Source organism: Rhinichthys klamathensis, unplaced genomic scaffold (genome assembly GCF_029890125.1).
Source record: "Rhinichthys klamathensis goyatoka isolate OS25496 unplaced genomic scaffold, OSU_Roscu_1.1 h1tg001050l_1, whole genome shotgun sequence".
In the NCBI taxonomy this organism is placed as follows: Eukaryota; Metazoa; Chordata; class Actinopteri; order Cypriniformes; family Leuciscidae; genus Rhinichthys; species Rhinichthys klamathensis.
Window position 1 is genome coordinate 105,456 of NW_026607321.1, and position 20,806 is coordinate 126,261.

At 39.0% G+C, this 20,806-nt stretch overlaps 1 protein-coding gene across 1 annotated transcript in view; it reads right to left on the reverse strand.

The window, feature by feature from the left end:
• Nucleotides 1-604: 604 nt before the first annotated feature.
• spag9b (sperm associated antigen 9b) overlaps nt 605-20,806 on the reverse strand; it is a 100,283-nt gene continuing 80,081 nt past the window's right edge. The window contains exons 19-32 of the mRNA XM_056244697.1: nt 17,914-18,006; nt 17,646-17,822; nt 16,513-16,684; nt 14,450-14,659; nt 11,851-12,049; nt 10,345-10,467; nt 8,041-8,121; nt 7,888-7,955; nt 6,329-6,477; nt 5,046-5,217; nt 3,779-3,892; nt 2,997-3,173; nt 1,933-2,055; nt 605-853 (exon numbers count right to left, since the gene is read on the reverse strand). Coding sequence (XP_056100672.1) covers nt 735-853; nt 1,933-2,055; nt 2,997-3,173; nt 3,779-3,892; nt 5,046-5,217; nt 6,329-6,477; nt 7,888-7,955; nt 8,041-8,121; nt 10,345-10,467; nt 11,851-12,049; nt 14,450-14,659; nt 16,513-16,684; nt 17,646-17,822; nt 17,914-18,006 — 1,977 coding nt within the window. The 3' untranslated portion in view covers nt 605-734. The remainder of the gene's footprint in view (nt 854-1,932; nt 2,056-2,996; nt 3,174-3,778; nt 3,893-5,045; nt 5,218-6,328; nt 6,478-7,887; nt 7,956-8,040; nt 8,122-10,344; nt 10,468-11,850; nt 12,050-14,449; nt 14,660-16,512; nt 16,685-17,645; nt 17,823-17,913; nt 18,007-20,806) is intronic.

Below are 20,806 nucleotides of genomic sequence, written 5' to 3' on the forward strand. Positions count from 1 at the left end.
ATAAGCCATCCATCCACACTCGATCCATCCACCTGATTTACATCATCAATCATGTTTAAAAAAAGAATCAAATCAAGCAGTCTACGTTTCATATACATATTTGTATTTTTATATATTTATATTCAATGTACAGAGTTACATTCTGAACTGCAAATGCTGGTTCGTAGAAATAAATACTGCAATGGCTAGTTTGCGAGAGGACGAACGCCTGCAGACCCAGCAGAACGGCAGTGCAGAGTCAGCAGATTACAGGCTAAAAGACGCGTACAAAAGTCTCATAAAAATATGCCTTTGTCTCTGCTCTTTATCTACACATCGCTTTCCTGCTAAAACTGCTCTAGTGTTAAAAAAGACAGCGGACGAGCACAACGTAAAGTTTTTGACATGATCTTGCAGTGAGAAAATCTCCTTTAGATGCTTATTTGTCCATTAATGGACTATAAAATCTACTTTTCTGAGTCCTTTGGTGACATTCATATGAGGATATTGCTTTAGCGCTCATAGTGCTTTCAATCTGTGAAACCTTTTCTTCCCACAAACCAAACCGTTTACACGAAAACCTCAAGATGCAGTGCATTGTGGTCTGTTGTGCTTTCGCCCCAGAATCGCCGATAATCATGATTTGCATGAGAGAAATACTATAAGCCAATGCTTAAAACATCTTAAATAAAGCAGAACTGAGTGAGAAAGGTTTACTCCTCGTTGGCCATGACCTGCCACACGATCAGGTGACGTCACTCCTCATTGGCCATGACCTGCCACACGATCAGGTGACTGCGCTCAGCTTTGGCCAGGAAGGGCTGTAGTTTCAGTGTGGGTTCATCCAGATTTTCTGTGTCTCCTCCTTCATCCCCTACAGTTTGAAAGACACGGAGAGAGGAAAAGCGTGATTAATATCATCAGCAGGGCTTGGGTTTCTCTGATTTTGATTCTTAAATGGCTCCTATAATGCCCTTTTCATAAGATGTAAAATAAGTCTCTGATGTCCCCAGAGTGTGTGTGTGTGAAGTTTTAGCTCTAAATACCCCACAGATATTTTTATAGCATGTTAAATGTGTCACTTTTTGAGTGTGAGCAAAAACACGCCGCTTTTGTGTGTGTGCCTTTAAATGTAAATGAGCTGCTGCTCCCGGCACAGGGGGCGGAGCTTCAAGATCTTGTGTCCAATTACCTCACACACACACACTGAAAATTTTAAAACCTTTAGCTTTTTATGTTCAAACCAGAGTCAGACAAAGATGGAGAGACTCAGGAAGAAGTGACGACATGTAGAAGCAACAGGACGTTTCTGAATGTTAGATGATGAGTTTATGCAGCTGGTGTGGAGTAGTCATTAATTAGCATATTCTATCATGATAATCTATAAATCACGTTCCCGGGGGCGGGGTTTATGTACATTTTAGGGTTGGTGATGTCATTACGGCTTACAGCTTATGAAAACCCCAAATTCAAAATTAGAATATTGTGAAAAGGTTTTCATAAGCTGTAAGCCATAATCATCACAATTATAACAAACAAAGGCTTGAAATATCTCACTTTGCATGTAATGAGTCTATATAATCTATTAGTTTCACTTTATTTTTTTGTACTAAATTTGTATTGTAGTAAAGGGTAACAATATAGAAGAGGTATTGTAGTTTGACCTTTTAAGTTGAATTACTGAAATAAATGAACTTTTGGACGATATTCTAATTGTTCGAGTTTCACCTGTGTATGTATATATAGACGCATTTAATCTGGTTCATTTCTTCTTTTTTTTGCTAGTAGCAGTTCTGAATTGCCGTTAACTTAAAAATTAAGTAGCCAAATAGACTGGTGATTGAAAGAGTTAATTTCGAAACCTATCCAAATCGGCGGAACTGAATCAAATCACAAGCGTGTGAATCAAAATGGAGCGGTGAATCTTGTGTAATCATCAGTAATGCGCCTCACCCATCCGGAAGTCGATGTACCCCTCTCCTCCGCTCATGACCAGCACAGACCTCATCAGATCGGGCGTGGGAGACTCGTCAGCGTTCGCCTCGACACCCGAGCCTGTGGACGACACCACCTGACCTGCAAACCAGCACAAACACCACTTTACTCGGCGTGGGCATTACTGGAGTCTCGTGATTCGATTCTAGGAGTCATGACTCTCGATTTTGAATCAAATTTAGATTCGATATAGTAAAACTACTTTGTTTTCTTTCATTTCTGTCTCAATTTTTTTTCTAACTTTATTAAATTTATGCTTCATCTTTTTTTTTTTGTCATATTCTAAGATGTAATCCGTTAATTCAAATTAGAATTACACTACAGTGCTTTTACCGATCAGATGAAATCAGTATCAGCAAAATCCATCTTCGGCACAGAAGAGACTATTTAATGCTTTAAATAATTATTACTTTAATTATTGCTTTAAAGTCTCCCTGTATTCAATCATTTTATCCCTTAAAACTCATATTTGATCACCAAAATGTCATATTTAAAAGTTTTTTCCTTGAAAAATATTCTTAATGCCTTAAAATATCTTGAATGTAACTCGACACCCTTGCCTCATTTACTATTCGCGGTTCTATGAATATGCAAATGAGCCCCGCCTCCACTCACTCCCTCAGCTCAGAGATCCACTGGTTGACGATCACACGTTGATCTGATTGGTTACAAGGTCGTTTGTGACGTCAGAAACACCAGCGATTTCAATAAAACACTGACACAATAATGAACAAGTGACAATAATAATCACAATAACATATCGTTTTACTGAATAATTAAGTAAACATAATTTCTTAATTTATCTTTGTAAAGAAACCTCACAGCTTAACTGGCTACTCTCTGCTGTCTCAGACGACGACATCACTTCCTGTCGGCCACCGTAACTTCTGTTGGGTGCAGTTCACAACCTCACCACTAGATGTGCTAAAACTTACACACTGCACCTTTAACTAATGAACCTTATTGTAAAGTGTTAGCGTTAAATTGACAACCTTTGGCTATTGTTTGGTGGATTATTGCACCTGGGACTGCGGTGAAGAACTTGACGGCGTCTCTGTGCCCGTGGAAACACAGCTGTGCGTGTGCCATCGAGCAGAAGGGCACAAACGTGCCCGCCGTGACTTTATCACTGCTCTCGTCTCCGTAGACTCGGATCGCACCGCCGGGACGATTCGACGACGCTGATGTATCTTTACTTCCTGTTGTAAGGATAAAAAAACACTTGTTGAAATGTCAAACTTTTGGCCCCTGAGGAACTATAATACAACTAACTCTCATTAGAGTATTAGTAGACTGTCAGGTTTCGGGTTAGTAGAATAAGTTGACATGTACAATCAAACCAAAAATTATTCAGACACATGATGTAATTTGTGTACTAGTGTGTGCAGGACACTATAGTTAATTTATGTAAGTGATGATAGCAAAATAAAGTGATATATTTTTCGGACACTTTGAGCTGATCATGTTTTGCTGAAGTGTGTTTTCTGTAACTGCTAATGCTCTTTTTACACACACACTGAACAACTTGAATCATTGCTTGGTCACTGGTTGAGCTAAACTGGTATTATCTAATTGTGTAGTTAAATTTAACAGCTGACAGATATTCAACATAATTCATGTGTGAAAGTCTAACAGAAGGACGGACAAAACCAGTCAAATATCCACTAATCTGAGAACTCTGAGTTCTGCTCATATTTATCACCACTATAGCGAATAAACTGTGATAATGTGAGAAATGTTGAAGGTGTCTGAATACATTTTGACTGTACGTTACAGTGATGCCATGATTAGCTGACGCACTCACTCTCTGATAGAGGGATGGAGATGATGACGCCGTTTCCGGTACCGACCCACAGGCGATTGCATGAAACCGTCAGCGCCGTGATTCTCACGAAAGAGAAGCCCAGTTTACCGGTGCCTGCGACACATATTACAGCAGTCATTTTTGGGTGAACCATCTATTCCTCTCCCTCATGTCATTCCAAACCCATGTTTTGAAGCATCAGAGATTTAGGCGAACATATCAACCTTTGTGCGTCAATTAAAAAAAAAGTTACACATGGGTCCATCCATAGTGGACAAAAATGTCTGTCATTAACAAATAAAAATGTGAAGCTTGAGACTAAAGTTTGGTCTCATTTTAAAAAAAGACACTAGGCAGATTATTAATGAAGAAAAAAAAAATTTAAAAAGTGAAAAAAAGTTAGAGGTTTAAGTTTATGAACATTATTTTATATAAAATATATATTTTATGAAACATGTTGAACTCAAAAACTGCTAGAAAATCAAAACCATAAATTTAAACAAGTTGCGTTCCAAATTTGAAGTTGATATCTCAAAAAATGAGCTTTCAGTGAGATTTTATTTGGGCGCAGTAACAGAGTTTCCCCATTAGATGTCAGTGAAACTCCACTAGTCACACAGTGGTTGGATTTAAGTTTTTCTCTCTCATATATTGCACAGCACACACACACTTCATACAAGCCACACTCTGACGTCTATACCAACACACACACACACACACAATTACAGCTACATAATTTATTTTCTTTATAGGCCAAACCTGAGAAAATGGCACCATCTGGTAAAAAAAATTGTAAAAATGTAAATTTTTAAGCCTTGCCAACAGATTGAAAGCCTATTAACGAAAACTACATTTTATAGTTAAACGGCCCTGGGATTAAATATTGCAGTTTTAATGGGGACATTTTTGTCCTTAAGCTCCTGAGTGGAACTATTCTGTGTTACTAATGCAAAATAGATATATTAAAGGAAATGGGGTTGAAATTCCAATAAAAATACACACCTGTGCCAAAATGTATGCAGCTGGCATTAACCGATCATTGTAATTGTAATGTGGACTCATGCACTTTCTGTAAAGCTGCTTTGAAACGATGTGTATTGTGAAAAGCACTATACAAATAAATGTGAATTGAATTAACAAGTAAAATCATCAAAAACAAAACTGAAGATGGCAAGAATATCTTCATTAGTCGTATGGGTTTGGAACGACATGAGCAAAAGATGAGATAATTTGCATGTGTGTGTGAACGATCTCGCTAATGTCTCACCCAGCATCTTGCTGACGTAGGGCTCGATGTCGACGTCCTGCAGATGCTGGTGTGTGTGTGCGTGGAACAGCCTGAGGGTCGAGTCCAGGCGTATAGACACCCAGATGCCGTCCCCGTCCCACGCCAGCTGTCTCACCTGACTCTCCTTACGGGGATGGGCGTCGAACGATTTCTGGTCATTAGGGAAGAAAGAAGGCGTTGTGTTACGCTGATTTAATCACATGCAAGGGCTTTCATGACTCAGACGACAGAGTGTTTGTAACTAATTAGCATAATGCCAGCCTGTGATCTTGATTGGCTGAACAGAGTCTCTTTGCCCCGCCCTCAAACACTGTAGTATGAGAAAAGCCACCGAAAAGTCATTACAAAACAATTCTTCCTCCAATTAATATAGTTCATTATAGTCGCTCTAGTCCATTTAAGGCAACATGAATTTTTTTTTTTTTGCATTTTTTTTTTTTATCGGTGAGTATCATTGTGTTAATAATCTTGGATCAGAATCAGTTCCTCTGGCAGCATCTCTTCTCTTCTCTGATGATGTGGGCGGGGCTTTAACCTGTCAATCACATGCGATCAGCCAATAGCAAACCACACCCATCTAATCAATTCCACACGGACACAATCAAGCCCCGCCCACATTTGTTCTTGTTCCAGAAGCGTTTCACTCGATATACGTCATAATATAGGGAAGAAAAGGCCAGCGCAACTTCACTTTCATGCCGGCTTGAACTGGATTAATAGATATGAATTCGACACCTAATTGACATTTTACCCTGGCTTCAAATGTAGCTCATCCAGTTGGAAACGTTTAATAATTTGCATTTCGAATCGTAAGCCACAAACATGAAAAACATGAAGCCATAAAACATTCTCATTTTGAAACATAATAATATTGTTTAAAAAAACATGCTTTAATAATAATAATAAATTCAGAGTATCATTTAAAAGTTTGGGGTCGGTAATTTTTTTAAAATGTAAAAATAAAAAATAACTCTTCTGCTCACCAAAACTACATTTATTTAATCAAAAATACAAGTAAATATTATTATAATGTAAATCAGCTGTTTTCTATGTGAATATACAGTAACGTGTAATTTATTCCTGTGATCAAAGCTGTATTTCCAGCATCATTACTCCAGTCTTCAGTGTCACATGATCCTTCAGAAATCACTCTAATATGAGGATCTGATGCTCAAGAAACATTTATGATTATTATCAGTGTTGAGAACAGTTGTGCTGATGATTCTTTTGATAAGTTTAATGCATGCGTTGAAAAGTCGTACCTCTATCTTCATGGCTTTCGGTTGAACCACAAAGATCTTGTTCCTGTATCCGCACCACACCTTGTCATGCACTACAGTCATACAGCGGATCGAGTGATGCGGACGGCCCAGATCCAGCAGGTGATAGTTGGTCAAATCCCATTGGCCATCTGTGACACAAATATACATCATTAAAAGAGGTGGACATTATACAGCAGATGTCCGGCCAACCCTACCCTCAAACATTATTAAAGATTTAGAAGTTGTGCATCGAATCAGTTGCTTTATTTGTGATAATAACGCAATGAAACATGACAAATTGTGCGACATCATTTTTGGACAGAAATTCTAAACACGCAAAAACTAGAGGGAACCAATAAATATTAATAACTAGGGGTGGGAATCTTTTGGTACCTTTGGTATGTCACGATTCTCGATTTTGAATCAAATTTCGATTCGATATGTTCATATATTTGAGTGTAGTTTACCGTTTTGTGTTACTTTTCTTATTTGACTGGGGGTAGATAGTTTAACATGTCTAGAAGAAGAAAATAATCCTACTGAATTAAATGTGAACCTTGAAATTAATTTAGTTTTTCTTCCCATTTTCCCATTTTAGTCAAGCAAATATTATTTTAAAAAATGGCCTTTAAGCTGACTGCAATCATTATACACAGTATTCTGTAATAAATCAAGGCAATTTTATTTTATTTTTAGAATTTTATCGTCCTATTGTTAGTAATTTGCTTCTGTGTGTCCGTCAGTGCGAGTCCTTGTTCGCAGCTTATTGTGATTAACGTCAATAACTAAGTAACTTTAACTAGTACTGTGAAGTTAAAGAAGTGAAACACTTTAGAAAATCGATTTTCGAAATTTGTGAAAGATTGAATCTTGATTCATATATGAATTAATAACCGATTATGTTGTAGTCAAGTGAGCTTTCTGCTTTTCTATGCATTTTATTGCATAGTAAAATGCCAAAAGATGCATTTTTTGCTAAATAATTTTGCAAGATTAACACCTTAACCAAGTTTACTGTTTCGTTCTTCCCTTATATTTAGATTTTTTCTTCCTCATATTTTGATGTTTTTTTCAAACTTTTAGGGTCACCCCCTCCGGACATCATCACTTTTGTTTTACTGTACAGGTGAAACTGGAAAAATTAGAATATGGTGCAAAAGTTCATTTATTTCAGTAATTCAACTTGGTGAAACTAATATATTATATAGACTCATTACATGCAAAGTGAGATATTTCAAGCCTTTATTTGTTATAATTGTGATGATTATGGCTTACAGCTTATGAAAACCTTTTCACAATGAATTTGGGGTTTTCATAAGCTGTAAGCCATAATCATCACAATTATAACAAATAAAGGCTTGAAATATCTCACTTTGGATGTAATGAGTCTATATAATATATTAGTTTCACCTTTTAAGTTGAATAAATGAACTTTTGCACGATATTCAAATTTTCCGAGTTTCACCTGTGTATGTAGTATTAGTGAAAGCAAATGTTGTCATGTTTTACTGATGGTAATTCAAATCTGCATTAGTTTTATTTTTAAAAAATAGTCTTACCAACTCCTCTGTGGAAGATTGCAAGCGTGCCATCAGCCAAGGCCACCAGAACACGTCCTTTCACGTGACTTCACAGAGGGAAACCAGAAATAATAATGTATATCAATGAGTTTATAACCATGTAAATGAATCCAGATGATGACGTTTCCTTACACAATCCCCAGGACAGAATCCTTCAGCTTGATGGAGTGAAGGCACTTTCTCCACTGCGCTACAGATGAGTGAACGTACACGCTGAAACAGAAGAAAACACTCAATACATCTCTGTTCTCAGTCGATGCACTTCATGACCTTCCGGCTGTTTGCTATTACTGGATAAGGGTGTTTAAAAATCACTTTTGATTCTGATCGATTCACTGAGCAATCATTCACAAAGATTTTTTGAACTGAGCTTGAGAGTAAGTTTTACTTGCATAAGAGTTTACTTGCAAACTAACCGATTAAATATTTTAGGCAGAAATTAAGAGTAATTGGGAAAAATAAGCATATTTATCAACCTTTAACCTGAATATTTTTAGGGACTCTTAAATAGGGCTGAACAATTGGCGGAAAAAATTGTGGTTTTCTGATATAAACAACGATTGTGATTTGCTTTTCTTGTTTTTAGGGCTGTACAATTTGGCTAAAATGTTGAGATTGTAGATCGATATGGCTATAAAATAATAATAATACTATTAGTAGAAGTACTAAATAAAAAAAAATACCAAAAAAAATATTTATACTAATATTGCAATATTTTACTGTCATTTTTTTTGAGCATTTAAAAAAACAACAACAATAAAATGTTATTTTGCCAATAACATTCTTTCAATTCTTTGCACTAACACGTAGAATATGGATAAGAATATGAATAGGATGTGGAGATGTACAATGTATGTGTGTGTGTGTGTGTGTGTTCGTATATTTATATATTTAAATTTCCAAGGTCTATATTTGTTTTTTGCATGTTTTTTTTGTGTATTTATTAGGGCTGTCAAAATAACGCGTTAATTTCGATTAATTAATCTGAGAAGAAATAACGCGTTAAAAAAAATAACGCAGATTAATCCATTCCGTTTTGACCTTTGCGGAGCCGTTCTAGCCGTAGCCACCATTCGTGTAAAAAGGAGGGAGACAAGAACGCGCTGCTTGGATCATTGTTTGGAACATTTACTTATAACAAACGGAGTTCGTCAACTCTAAAGTACCACATCAATGCAAAGCATCCAGGAGTGTGTGCGTGAGTCGGTGAGTGTGTCTGAGAGAAAGCGCGCTTGTGTGTGTGTGTGTTGTAACTTTTCACGCGCTCTCACGTCACACAACCATTTTCTCACGTACAGAAAAATCGCGCACCAAAGAGAGGACACGGAAACAGACAAGACAGAGCACGTTACTTATGATATTAAAAAAATCTCAGCTCTCAGATTCTGTCAATTTTATTACGAAAATCGAACAATAAATACCGTTGGCGCTTGTAAATGTGACATGAGTCATAACAGATCCCATAGCGGCACGTGAACCGATCATCTCTAGCTAATAGTATAAACACGAATGAACAATGTTGAAAGATACAGTAGGGCAGCCTAAAACTTACCGAAATGTATATTCCTCGATCAATCAGTGTTTTTCAACCGCGAAAAGAGGTCAATAAAACAGCTGGAGAACAATTATGTCACATAACATTTAGCCTATAAGTTACCTCAGGAAAGCCATTGCATGACCATATGATAGCACGTTATAGTTGGCTATAAAAAAGAGCTATAGAGAGTGTTTTTTCTAAATTTATGTAGCCTACTACTATATTACATATGTATTATATTTTTACTTATCAAAGTTGTTATTTGTAATAAACACGCATTATATTTAATTTGAGCTATTTTTAACCTTAAATACTACCCGCTGATATGGCTCTCTGTATTTTACAGCATTGGGTGAGATTTTTTTTTTCTTGAGAAAAATGAATGCCTATCTTATGTACCTAATATTTATCCAAATGAGTCAATATTGCATCAAATCACAAGAATTAAATTAAATTGAAATCGTGAAATTTGTGTCAAGCAATAATAATAAAAACGTAGCTTACCAGAAATTGTACCATGTAAACATTGTAAGATTGTGTATGCGATTAATTTAGATTAATTAATTACAGAGTATGTAATTAATTAGATTAAAAATTTTAATCGATTGACAGCCCTAGTATTTATCTGTATTGTTTTGTTTTCGAAGTTAAATTTTTATTTTACATTAAAGTCCCCTGTGGTGAAAATCCAGTTTTTAAATGTTGTTTATATGTCTATGTGGTGTTTTTAATATGCTTTAATACAAACCATGTGCAAATTCATAAGTCGACACCATTGCTGAGTTTTGCAGTGAACCAAAGACAGTCTCAAAAACGAGCTGTTTTTAAATGTGCTTTATTAATAAACTTGACTACTTGAAGTGTGAAAAGCCCTACCGAGTGAGGGTTTGTGGACTCACCAGCCGTTCTGAGCGCCGAGCCACATGGTAGGCAGAACGCTGCTCATCTTGCTGGCTTCTTCTCTCATGAGGTCCTGTTCCTCAGACATTGAGCAGACGCCATCCTTCACCAGGTCACACTCCCTACAGAACCAGAGCGTTACAGATAATAATAATATCTGAGCGCTACACTCACAGACAAAAGTTGTGTTAAAGGGGTCCTATAATGCCCTTTTCCCAAGATGTAAAATCTCTGATGTCCCCAGAGTGTGTATGTGAAGTTTCAGCTCAAAATACCCCACAGATTTTTTTATCTGGCATGTTAAAATTGTCACTTTTTGAAGGTGAGCAAAAACAGTTTTTGTGTCTGTCCCTTTAAATGCAAATAGGGGGCGGAGCTTCAAGAGCTTGTGTCCTGAAAATTTCAAAAACGTTAAGCCTTTTATGTTCAAACAACGGAGTCAGAGAAAGATGACAACATGTAGACAACATTTCTGAATGGTTAGTTGATGAATTTATGTAGCTTGTGTAGTTATCTTCTAGTCATTGATTAGCATATTCTGTCATGATAACCTATAAATCGCGTTCCCGTGGGCGGGGTTTATGTAAATTTTAGGGTTGGTGATGTCACTAACACGGGAGGAATGTCGTGTAGTTCCTACCAGCCGTTTGTTGTAGTCCTTAAAGGATTAGTTCACTTTTAAAAAAACTTTTGCTGATAGTTTACTCTCCCGCACGTCATCCAAGATGTCCATGTGTTTCTTTCTTCATTCGAAAAGAATAGAAAGGTTTTGATGAAAACATTTCAGGATTGTTCTCCATATAATGGACTTCAATGGGGTCCAAACGGTTCAAGGTCCAAATGACAGTTTCAGTGCAGCTTCAAAGGGCTTTAAACGATACCAGACGATGAATAAGGGTCTTAACTAGCAAAACGAATAAAAAAGTATAAGTTTTATAGGCACAAATGCTCGCCTTGCTCTGTTATGCGAGACCTTTTCAACGTAATTGTGTATTACGTGACGTCACGAACACGCATCATTTTATTTATTTTTGAAATGACCGATCGTTTCGCTAGATAAGACCCTTATTCATCGTCTGGTATCGTTTAAAGCCCTTTGAAGCTGCACTGAAACTGTCATTTGGACCTTGAATCGTTTGGACCCCATTGAAGTCCATCATAATGGAGAAAAATCCTGGAATGTTTTCATCAAAACCTTCATTTCTTTTCGACTGAAGAAAGAAAGACATGGACATCTTGGATGACGTGCGGGAGAGTAAACTATCAGCAAAAGTTTTTTTAAAGTGAACTAATCCTTTAAAAAGCTATTTCCCTTTGCTTTGAACTTTGAGCGTCAAAACTTTACAGATGTTGTTTATGCTCAAACAGCAATGTTACACACCAACTACAGTTAGAAAAGTGAAATCATAATCAACCAGCCCTTAAAACGTGTGCTCTATAAATAAAGCTTGACTTGTAATGAGTTTCCCCCATCACTGATCGAGACATGAAGTGCTCTGTATGACCTCTGTGTGTAGCTGGACGGCGTGTCTCTGCTGTTCTGCACTCCCAGCGGGTCGGTGAACACGTGTTCGGTGTAGATGCCGGTCTGGCTCTCGTCTACAGGCGTGCTAGTGCTGCTCTCTGTGGCCTCCAGAGCTTCTTCTGCTGACGGCACTGCGTCCGGCCTGCGCTGACCCAAAACCTCATCCGCTGAGAGATACACAAACACAATCAGTTATTAGAAGTGAACCTAAACAGTTGAGAAAGAAAACGCACGTGTAACTGTATAATGGACCCGTGCGTCAGGTCTTAAAGTGACAGTAACCTAATATACCTCCTGCCAAATCATGAGATAATGTTAAAAATATCTATATGGTAGTTATTCCCCTATGGTATCGGTGTCCAAATTGTGGCCAGTGAAAATGCTGAGTGGCTAGTAACTTTGGAAAACCACTAGCCACAGTGGCTGGTGAGCAAAAAAGTTAATGTCAAGCCCTGTGGGAGTAATGATGCTGAAAATTCAGCTTTGATCACAGGAATAAATTACACATAAATTCACATAGATTTTTTTTTTTGTATTTCTAATCAAATAAATGCAGGTATGGGGTCTCATTCATGAAACACGAGCAGAACGAATTTGTGTGTAAATCGTGTGTAAAGTGGTTCTGGCGTAAATTTTCGGATTCATTAAAATGTTCATATTTTCCAAATGTTAGTTGGTACACAAGAAATCTACACCTGCTCCCAGCCACGCGTAAATAGTGCGCTTAACACCCGAACGGCTCATTAATAACTAAGGCTGCATTTAATTCACCTTAATCAGGTACATATTTGCACAGCATTTTGAAAAAATATTATATATAGTAATTACATACAGTTTTTCTTATTATGAGAGCCAGTAATAGCATCTGCGATGGTGGTCCTTCTCCAGTTTGAATACTATTTTTCCGAAGTGAACTAATTCGTTTTTTGCTCTCAAGCTTAATGTCGAACCATTTTCTTCTCACTTCTGAGAATGTTCGATTAACAGATAAACTCCATTAAAGGCACACTGTGGAACTTTTTAACCTTTATAATATATTACCAAAACCCATTGAGATGGTACATCGACTTACAATAGGTTGAATGACACGTCTGCCAAAGCCTGAAGGTGTCTGTATCGCTTTTACTAGCACTATGTAACTTCGGGTTTCGGGTAGGAACCCGAGCACAAAAAGAACTACAAAATTCGACCGCTTTACGGCATACGTCACTTCCCCCACCACCCCAACTTCCTCAAATTCTAACGTGAGAGCTCAACTCGCGTTTGATTGCCGGCGTCTGTATGTTGTCGTCATGGCTGAATCAACAGCTACTCGGAAGAAAGCGAAGAAAGCAAAGATTTTGTCAGAGGAGACCAAAAAAAGAAAAAGGGAGAGTTTAAAATAAACATCGGCATAAAAGTGTATATATAATGTAATATTTACTGCGAATTCGTGTAACAAAACTGATATAAGTCACAACATACTGCCGTATACAAATGTAAATGTTTTTTTTCCCTTTCAGCTCATATATGTTTGTATTTGTGTAAAAGGAAAAACAAACTGAAGATTACAAACGGAAATATGTAGTGAGTTATATCAGTTTTGTTACTCGATTTCATCTCCAACCCATTGCAAAGAGATCCTGAAGACGTTAATTGTTTGCTTCAGGTGTGTTTGATTAGGGTTGGAGATGAACTGTGCAGGACAGACGATCGGCAGGAGCAGGATTGGGCAACCCTTGTCAATGCGACTTACCTGATCAGACATTGTTTTCTGCGTATGCTACTTTTATTCAATTTGTTTTCTTTATAGGATTTATATTATTAATCTTATATTTATATTATTATTTTGGTCAGTAGTGAATCGATTAACTTTCTCCAACATACAAATCAAATGCCGTCTGCACACACATAAAGACACGGGAGGTTGACCGGTTGACTGTTTGTTGACTTTTGCGACAATGCTGCGGCGCTTGTGGCCTCTAGGGGCACTAGACGTGAAAATTACAGGTCGAGCGCACCCTAGTGGCCAAAAATTCCACAGTGTGCCTTTAACTGCATCTGTAATATGCTGCCAAGCTTCCTCTTTTTTTAGGACCCGATACGCCACTATGTACGCTTGAAAATAAAATGTGGCGTTTTGAATGAACTTCTGATAATAAAACTTCAATTTCTCCATCTGAGAAAATTTTTTTTTTCATTCGCATTCATGTCATAATATGATGCCCATATATAGTTGTCAGTCGGATTTAATGGGCGGGATTTATGGTAATTAAGAATGAGCGTCCCATTTACGCCTGATTGGAATTAATGAACACACACACACATTTCACTATCACATCTGACGTTTACGAAGTATTTGTGAATCAGGAGAAGAGTTTTCGGGAAGGTCTCTTCACGCGCAAATCACTCGCATATTTACTCGTATATTTACGAATGTTTCATGAATGAGACCCATGGTGAGCAGAAGAGACTTCTTTTAAAAATCATTAAAAATCTTACTGATCCAAAATTTTTGACTGGTAGTGTATTTCCCAACTTCTTTAAACCCCTAAGCGAAGAACGTAAAAGTGTGTTTTTGGGTGTTTTTTCTGAGTTACCAGAGTTGGAGGACTCTGTGGAGTTGTTGCAGACGGTTTGAGGGATGGCCACGGGTCCGTCAGTGGAGCAGTCGACGACAGTGATGCCCTCCAGACCCCCGTCAGGCCCCGTGGACACAGTGCTGTCTGTACAGCTGAGTTCACACGCTCCTTCACCCTCACCATCAGCGCTCAGGTCCTCTCCAACGGGGTAATCCGTCTCACGAGCACCTGACACATACACACACACACACAGAACCCGTTCAGATCAAACGCATCTGTGGAGACTAGGGCTGTCAAAATGGCTGAAAAGCTAAATTCGAATTTTTTTCTTAAATATTATTATTTATTTATTTATTTGAATTCTAACGTCACTACTTAAAGTCCCTGTAGAGTCAAAATTAAGTATGTGTTCTGAGTTTGTCACACCACAGAAAAATGTGTTATTAGTCACCCAGCCAAATTTGAATGATAAAAATTTGAATGATAAAAAACGCCAGCAAGTACATAAAATAAGCTATCAAAATCTTGAAAAAATGAGCAGTAATCTCTGCTCTCAAACGCTGGGGGCGTGTCCGCTGGCTGCGCTGAAACCACGCCCACTCGCGGGAAAGCTGCCGTCGCCACACTCAACTCTACAGCCGGAATGGATGCTCGCACGGTGGGCACGCACTGCCGATGATGGCACCAGTTGTCGGCGCGACGGGAGGATGATGGCCGAGGCGGGAGTCGGTTCGCCCCATTCACCAGTAACAGCGGATTATCAGTGAATCCCAGTTGTCTCTGATGAAAGTTTATAAAACTATCCCGTGTAAAATGATCACTTACAGAGGCGGGTGTTGGCGGTGATCCTCAGCTCTCCATCAAGGTGGCTCTTCACAAAATTAATCCACTTCTTCTTGATGTAATCATTTTTCAGAAATGTAAATAAGGACACCGATCTGTTTTGTACTGATCCGGTGATCGCATCCAGGTAGTAACGTAACGCATTTCCGTGACAAAGGCATAGCTAGCTAGCAATCTGTAGGCCGTTACTAATAATAGTACTGACAGTAACTCGCGAATGAGCGGCAAACTGATGTGAATGTGCTCTATAATATTGTTAGGAGCGGCCAGCCTCAGCGGCTTTAGTGCGTCATCAAGTAGGGGCGTGTCCAGGAGCTCAGGGGCTCCAGTGCGTCATCGAGCCCCGTTTTAGCCCCGCCCAGAAAATCCGGAAAATAGCAATGGTGAAAAACTGTTTAACGGTCTGACTCCACAATTCAGTACTTCACAGTTCACAGTCTTTGTAATATGTTTTAGCAATACATTTGTAACATTTATAATGTGTTTAGAATTTTTTTTTGAAATTGCCTTTACAGGGACTTTAATGTTACAGGGGGAAAAGGTGCTGTGTTGTCTCCTATGCCCACAAGAGGGCGCAAGAGAGTGCAATAAGCAAATATAAACCAAATCAAGCATTTCATCTTTTATTGAAATGAAATTCACTTTTTTTAACATGCATTAAATTTGAAAACAATTTTTCTTAAATCAAATATAATTTCCTTAATGTGCATGCAAGGAAAATTAGGTTACAAGAGTGCATAAACCTGTGTTTGTGCATCAGTAACCTGAGGAAACACGCTTCGAGAGACGCGTAATGAACTACACGAACACACAACAGACATTCAGAAACACTCCACTTCTACTCGCTACATCTATATATTGTTTATCAAGTGTGTCCTGCTGATGAACACACACTCACACACACACTCACACACTCACACACGATGTGCAGGTTTGGTCAAGTATGTCGTTGCACGATTTTTGCCACCAACTGAGAGAGTTTTCTTCACCATTTTTTAAATGAACAACGCAGCGCTGTATACGGGATAAGCTAACAAAAACAAACCGCGTCAGTGATGTCATCAGCATGTCTCGCGCGCCTCTTGACACCAAAAATTTGAATGCACGTGTTTTGCATTCGAATGTGCAGTTTTTTATTTTAAATTCGACGAATTTTCGAAATTCTAATTTTCATCTGCCAGCCCCGGTGGAGATCATGAGTACGGCCTCAGTGGGCCGAAGCGGAGGCGTCCTCTGACCTGGAACGCTGGCGATGCACAACACGTGAGAGTTACAGACGAAGAAGCTCTCCAGGACGTTTCCGGGCTGGTTGGCGTCGATCACGATGACCTTTGAGGTGGCGTGTGTTGTGGTGCAGATCCACACCAGGCTGGAGAGCTCATCCTGATGCTTCAGCTCCTTCTCCTGCTCCTGCACACACACACACACACACACACACACACGCGACATGCGGAGCCGATTAATCGCTGCACAGCCCTAGACTGTGTTGTTGTTGTGATTGTGTGTGAGAGAGTGTGTGAGAGAGTGTGTGAGAGAGTGTGTGTGTGTGTGAGAGAGTGTGTGTGAGAGTGTGTGTGTGTGAGTGTGTGTGAGTGAGTGTGTGTGTGTGTGTGTGTGTGTGTGTGTGTGTGTGTGTGAGATCATGTGTGTGTGTGTGTGTGTGTGTGTGTGTGTGTGTGATCATGTGTGTGTGTGTGTGAGTGTGTGTGAGTGAGTGTGTGTGTGTGTGTGTGTGTGTGTGTGATCGTGTGTGTGTGTGTGTGATCATGTGTGATCATGTGTGTGTGTGTGTGATCATGTGTGTGTGTGTGTGTGTGTGTGTGTGTGTGTGATCATGTGTGTGTGTGTGTGTGTGATCATGTGTGTGTGTGTGTGTGTGTGTGATCATGTGTGTGTGTGTGTGTGATCATGTGTGTGTGTGCGTGTGTGATCATGTGTGTGTGTGATCATGTGTGTGTGTGTGTGTGTGTGTGTGTGTGTGTGTGTGTGTGTGATCATGTGTGTGTTCGTGTGTGTGTGTGTGTGTGTGTGTTTGTGTGTGTGTGTGTGTGTGTGTGTGTGTGTGATCGTGTGTTATGTGTGTGTGTGTGTGTGTGATCATGTGTGAGTGTGTGATCATGTGTGTGAGTGAGTGTGTGATCATGTGTGTGTGTGTGTGTGTGTGTGTGTGAGTGTGTGATCATGTGTGTGTGTGTGTGTGTGTGTGAGTGTGAGTGTGTGTGTGTGAGTGTGTGATCATGTGTGTGAGTGAGTGTGTGTGTGTGTGTGTGTGTGTGTGTGTGAGTGTGTGATCATGTGTGTGTGTGTGTGTGTGTGAGTGTGAGTGTGTGAGTGTGTGATCATGTGTGTGAGTGAGTGTGTGTCTGCTCACCGTGAGTTCCTGCTCGAGTCGGTCGAGGCTGCTCTGAGATCCTCTCTTCTTCCTCCGGAGGCCGACGGATTCGCTCTCGTCTCCAGACACGTCTTTATAAAACACACTCGCTCCCACGATGGAGCCTCCGTCACGAGTCTTACCACCTGACAGATTCACTCCTGCAGCGCACCACAGCTACACACACACACACACACACACACACACACACACACGGTCAAACCACGAGAGTAACCGGAGAACAGGAACCAGACGGGAACAGGCTCACCTTCATGGAAGCGTCTTTCTCATCTAAGGGCCGCAGGTACACGGGAACCGGCAGATTCTTTATCCTGTTCTCCGCTTGTCCACCATTGGCAACCTTTAAAAACACAAAATGGCGGCTATAACAAAAATATGAACTTTTTTATATTTATAGGCAACCTTTTATTGGGATTCTTGCTTTCTCACAATACGCATGATAGAAGTTTATGTCTGATCACAGCAGGGCTATTATAGTTTACTAAAACCATAAACAACAACAAAAACAAACATTTTTCATTACTTGAAATAAAATAAATGTACACTGAAATACAATATAAAAAAGTAAACTGAGCTATTAGCCAACGTAAATGCACTACAATAACTAAAACTGAAATAAAATTAATAAAAACTATATAGAGAAAAAGCACAATAACAATATTATCTCAGTATCCGCGTTTCCATTACCCTTCAAACTGCGCAAATTGAAAATACAAATCAATTTCGCAAACACTCATGAGGTGGTTTTTCAGGCAAGTCGAAAAAGGAATATTTCGTTCTTTGTTTTTTGCATTTACAGGTCACCTGACGTACGTAACAGTCGATCATTCTTTAAAGAAGCGCGGTGTGTTTCTTTAAGAAGACGAGAGCGAGTTCTTTATTAAACTCATAAAAGACAAAAGTATTACGGGAATACTGGATTCTATACAACAAAGAAATGCCACAATTTATACAGAGCTTGAAGCAGATTTGAGGGAAACACCGTTCACAGTATAAGGCTCTTTCCTTGCCATTGATGCTTGGAAAACTCACTTACGTCTCCTTCCGTTAAAGGGATAGATCACCCAAACATGTAAACTCTGTCAGTAATGACTCTCCCTCATGTTGTTCAAGACTGTAAGACTTTCGTTCATCTTCAGAACACAAATTAAGATATTTGTGATTAAGTCTGAGAGCTGGATCACTCCTCCATAGGCTTCTAAGGGATCGAAACTGGCCAGAAAGTTATTAAAGACACCGTTAAAATAGTCCGAGTGACTACAGCGGCTCAACCTTAAGATTATCAAGCGGCGAGATACTTTTTGTGCGCAAAAAACAAACAAAAATAACGACTTTATTTAACTCGAATCTCCTTCTCTGTGGGCCTCGGGTGAGTTCGCGTAGTGTAAAGGCTCGTACACACCGGGACGAATATCGGCGTGCGTTATTCGCCAGCGCTTTTCAATAGGGATGTCCCGATCAGTTTTTTTTGCCCTCGAGTCCGAGTCATTTGATTTTGAGTATCTATCGATACCGAGTCCCGATCCGATACTTATATAATACATAAAAAAATAATAAAGAAGAGAGAAAAAACAGATCCAGGATTTTCCTTATTTTTTTATTTAATTCACCTTATTTTAACATTCAACAACTCTGTTAACAAACAGAGCACTTCTGTGAGGTAGCTTGAACAATCAAGTAATAAATAACATCAAATCTTCACTTTTGGACTTTAGTGCAACAGTAAATATAGAAAAAGTCTAATATAAAAACAAATAGCACCTCAACTTAAAATACCCGGCAGGCATGTAAACAAAAAATAAAAATGTTTTAAAAGTGTATAAAAAAATAATGAGAATATATATATATATATATACATACATTAGGGGTGTAACAGTTCACAAAATTTGCGGTTCGGTTCGATACGATACAGCAAAAAGAAAGAAATGCCAGAGAAATTTCCTATTTGTTAAAAGAAAAACTATTTTTAAATAAGTTAGAGTTTTCCTACATCTTGAAACTTTCAGGTTTATAAATGGGGGTAATCTTTGAAGGATTAACAAATAATGTTTTGGTAATCACATTAAAAATAACATTTAAATATATATTTATATAATATTTGAGTTTTGAAGTGCAACATTAAATCCATGTTTATTCACGGCACAATGTTTCTCCTGGTTTCCACGTCAGCGCTGTTTGATCTAATAGAGATCTATGGTTAATAAGGGAGACATTTGAATGCTTCTCACTAGATCTCGCAGCGATGTTATTACTTCAGTGGCGAACTCAAATGTTTTCTTCCCTGGATCTCTTAGCACAGTGTCGCTTGATCTCGCGCTGCACAGATGTTGCTGGTCCGAACTGATAATGGTCCGTTAAGCACAATATAATGAGAAGCGCAGTTTCGTTCCGCTTTCATTACGCTTGCCATTTGATGTTGCGCAACGTTGTGGTGATCGCGCCAGCGCGGATTTTGTCGGCAGGAAAAATGGTCCTAGGAATCGTTCGGTGTGTATGCGTACCGAACCGGAAGCCTCGTACCAAAACAGTTCAATACGAATACATGTACCGTTACACCCCTAATTTACATATATCCGAGTCCTGATCGGAAGGTAACCTCCGATTCCGATCGAGTCTGAAACCACGTGATCGGATCGGGACATCCCTACTTTTCAACGCGTTTTTTGTGTTCACACCCAAGCGATTTTCGCTGACGATGAGCCGAGTGAACATGCAAATTCATTCCCTGACATTAGATGGCGCCCATTTGCTCTGCAATACCACTCCATAACATTCTCTTTTATCAAGATTTAGATGTAGTCGCTGTCGCGTTTGTCATATAGTTCTTCATGTTCCGACACCAACGAGACCAGCAGCTCTACATTCATCTTGCCTTGCAGCTTCCTCGTCTTATTTCTTCCCGGAAGTGTAGACACTACTTGGCGTATATCTTCTTCGCCGTTGCGTATGTGTGCTCGGCAAGACCGTTTTGTGTTTGAGCGCCCCCAAGTTGTGTTTTACTGTAACTTCAGAAGCTCCAGACACGTGAGCAAAAGCGGCAATCTCATTGGTCGGATAGTTTCTGACGCGGCGCGTCAAACTAAAAAAACGAACCCGAGGCGTTTTTAAAAAAATGACGCTTTTGCGCGTGGCGTTTTTCG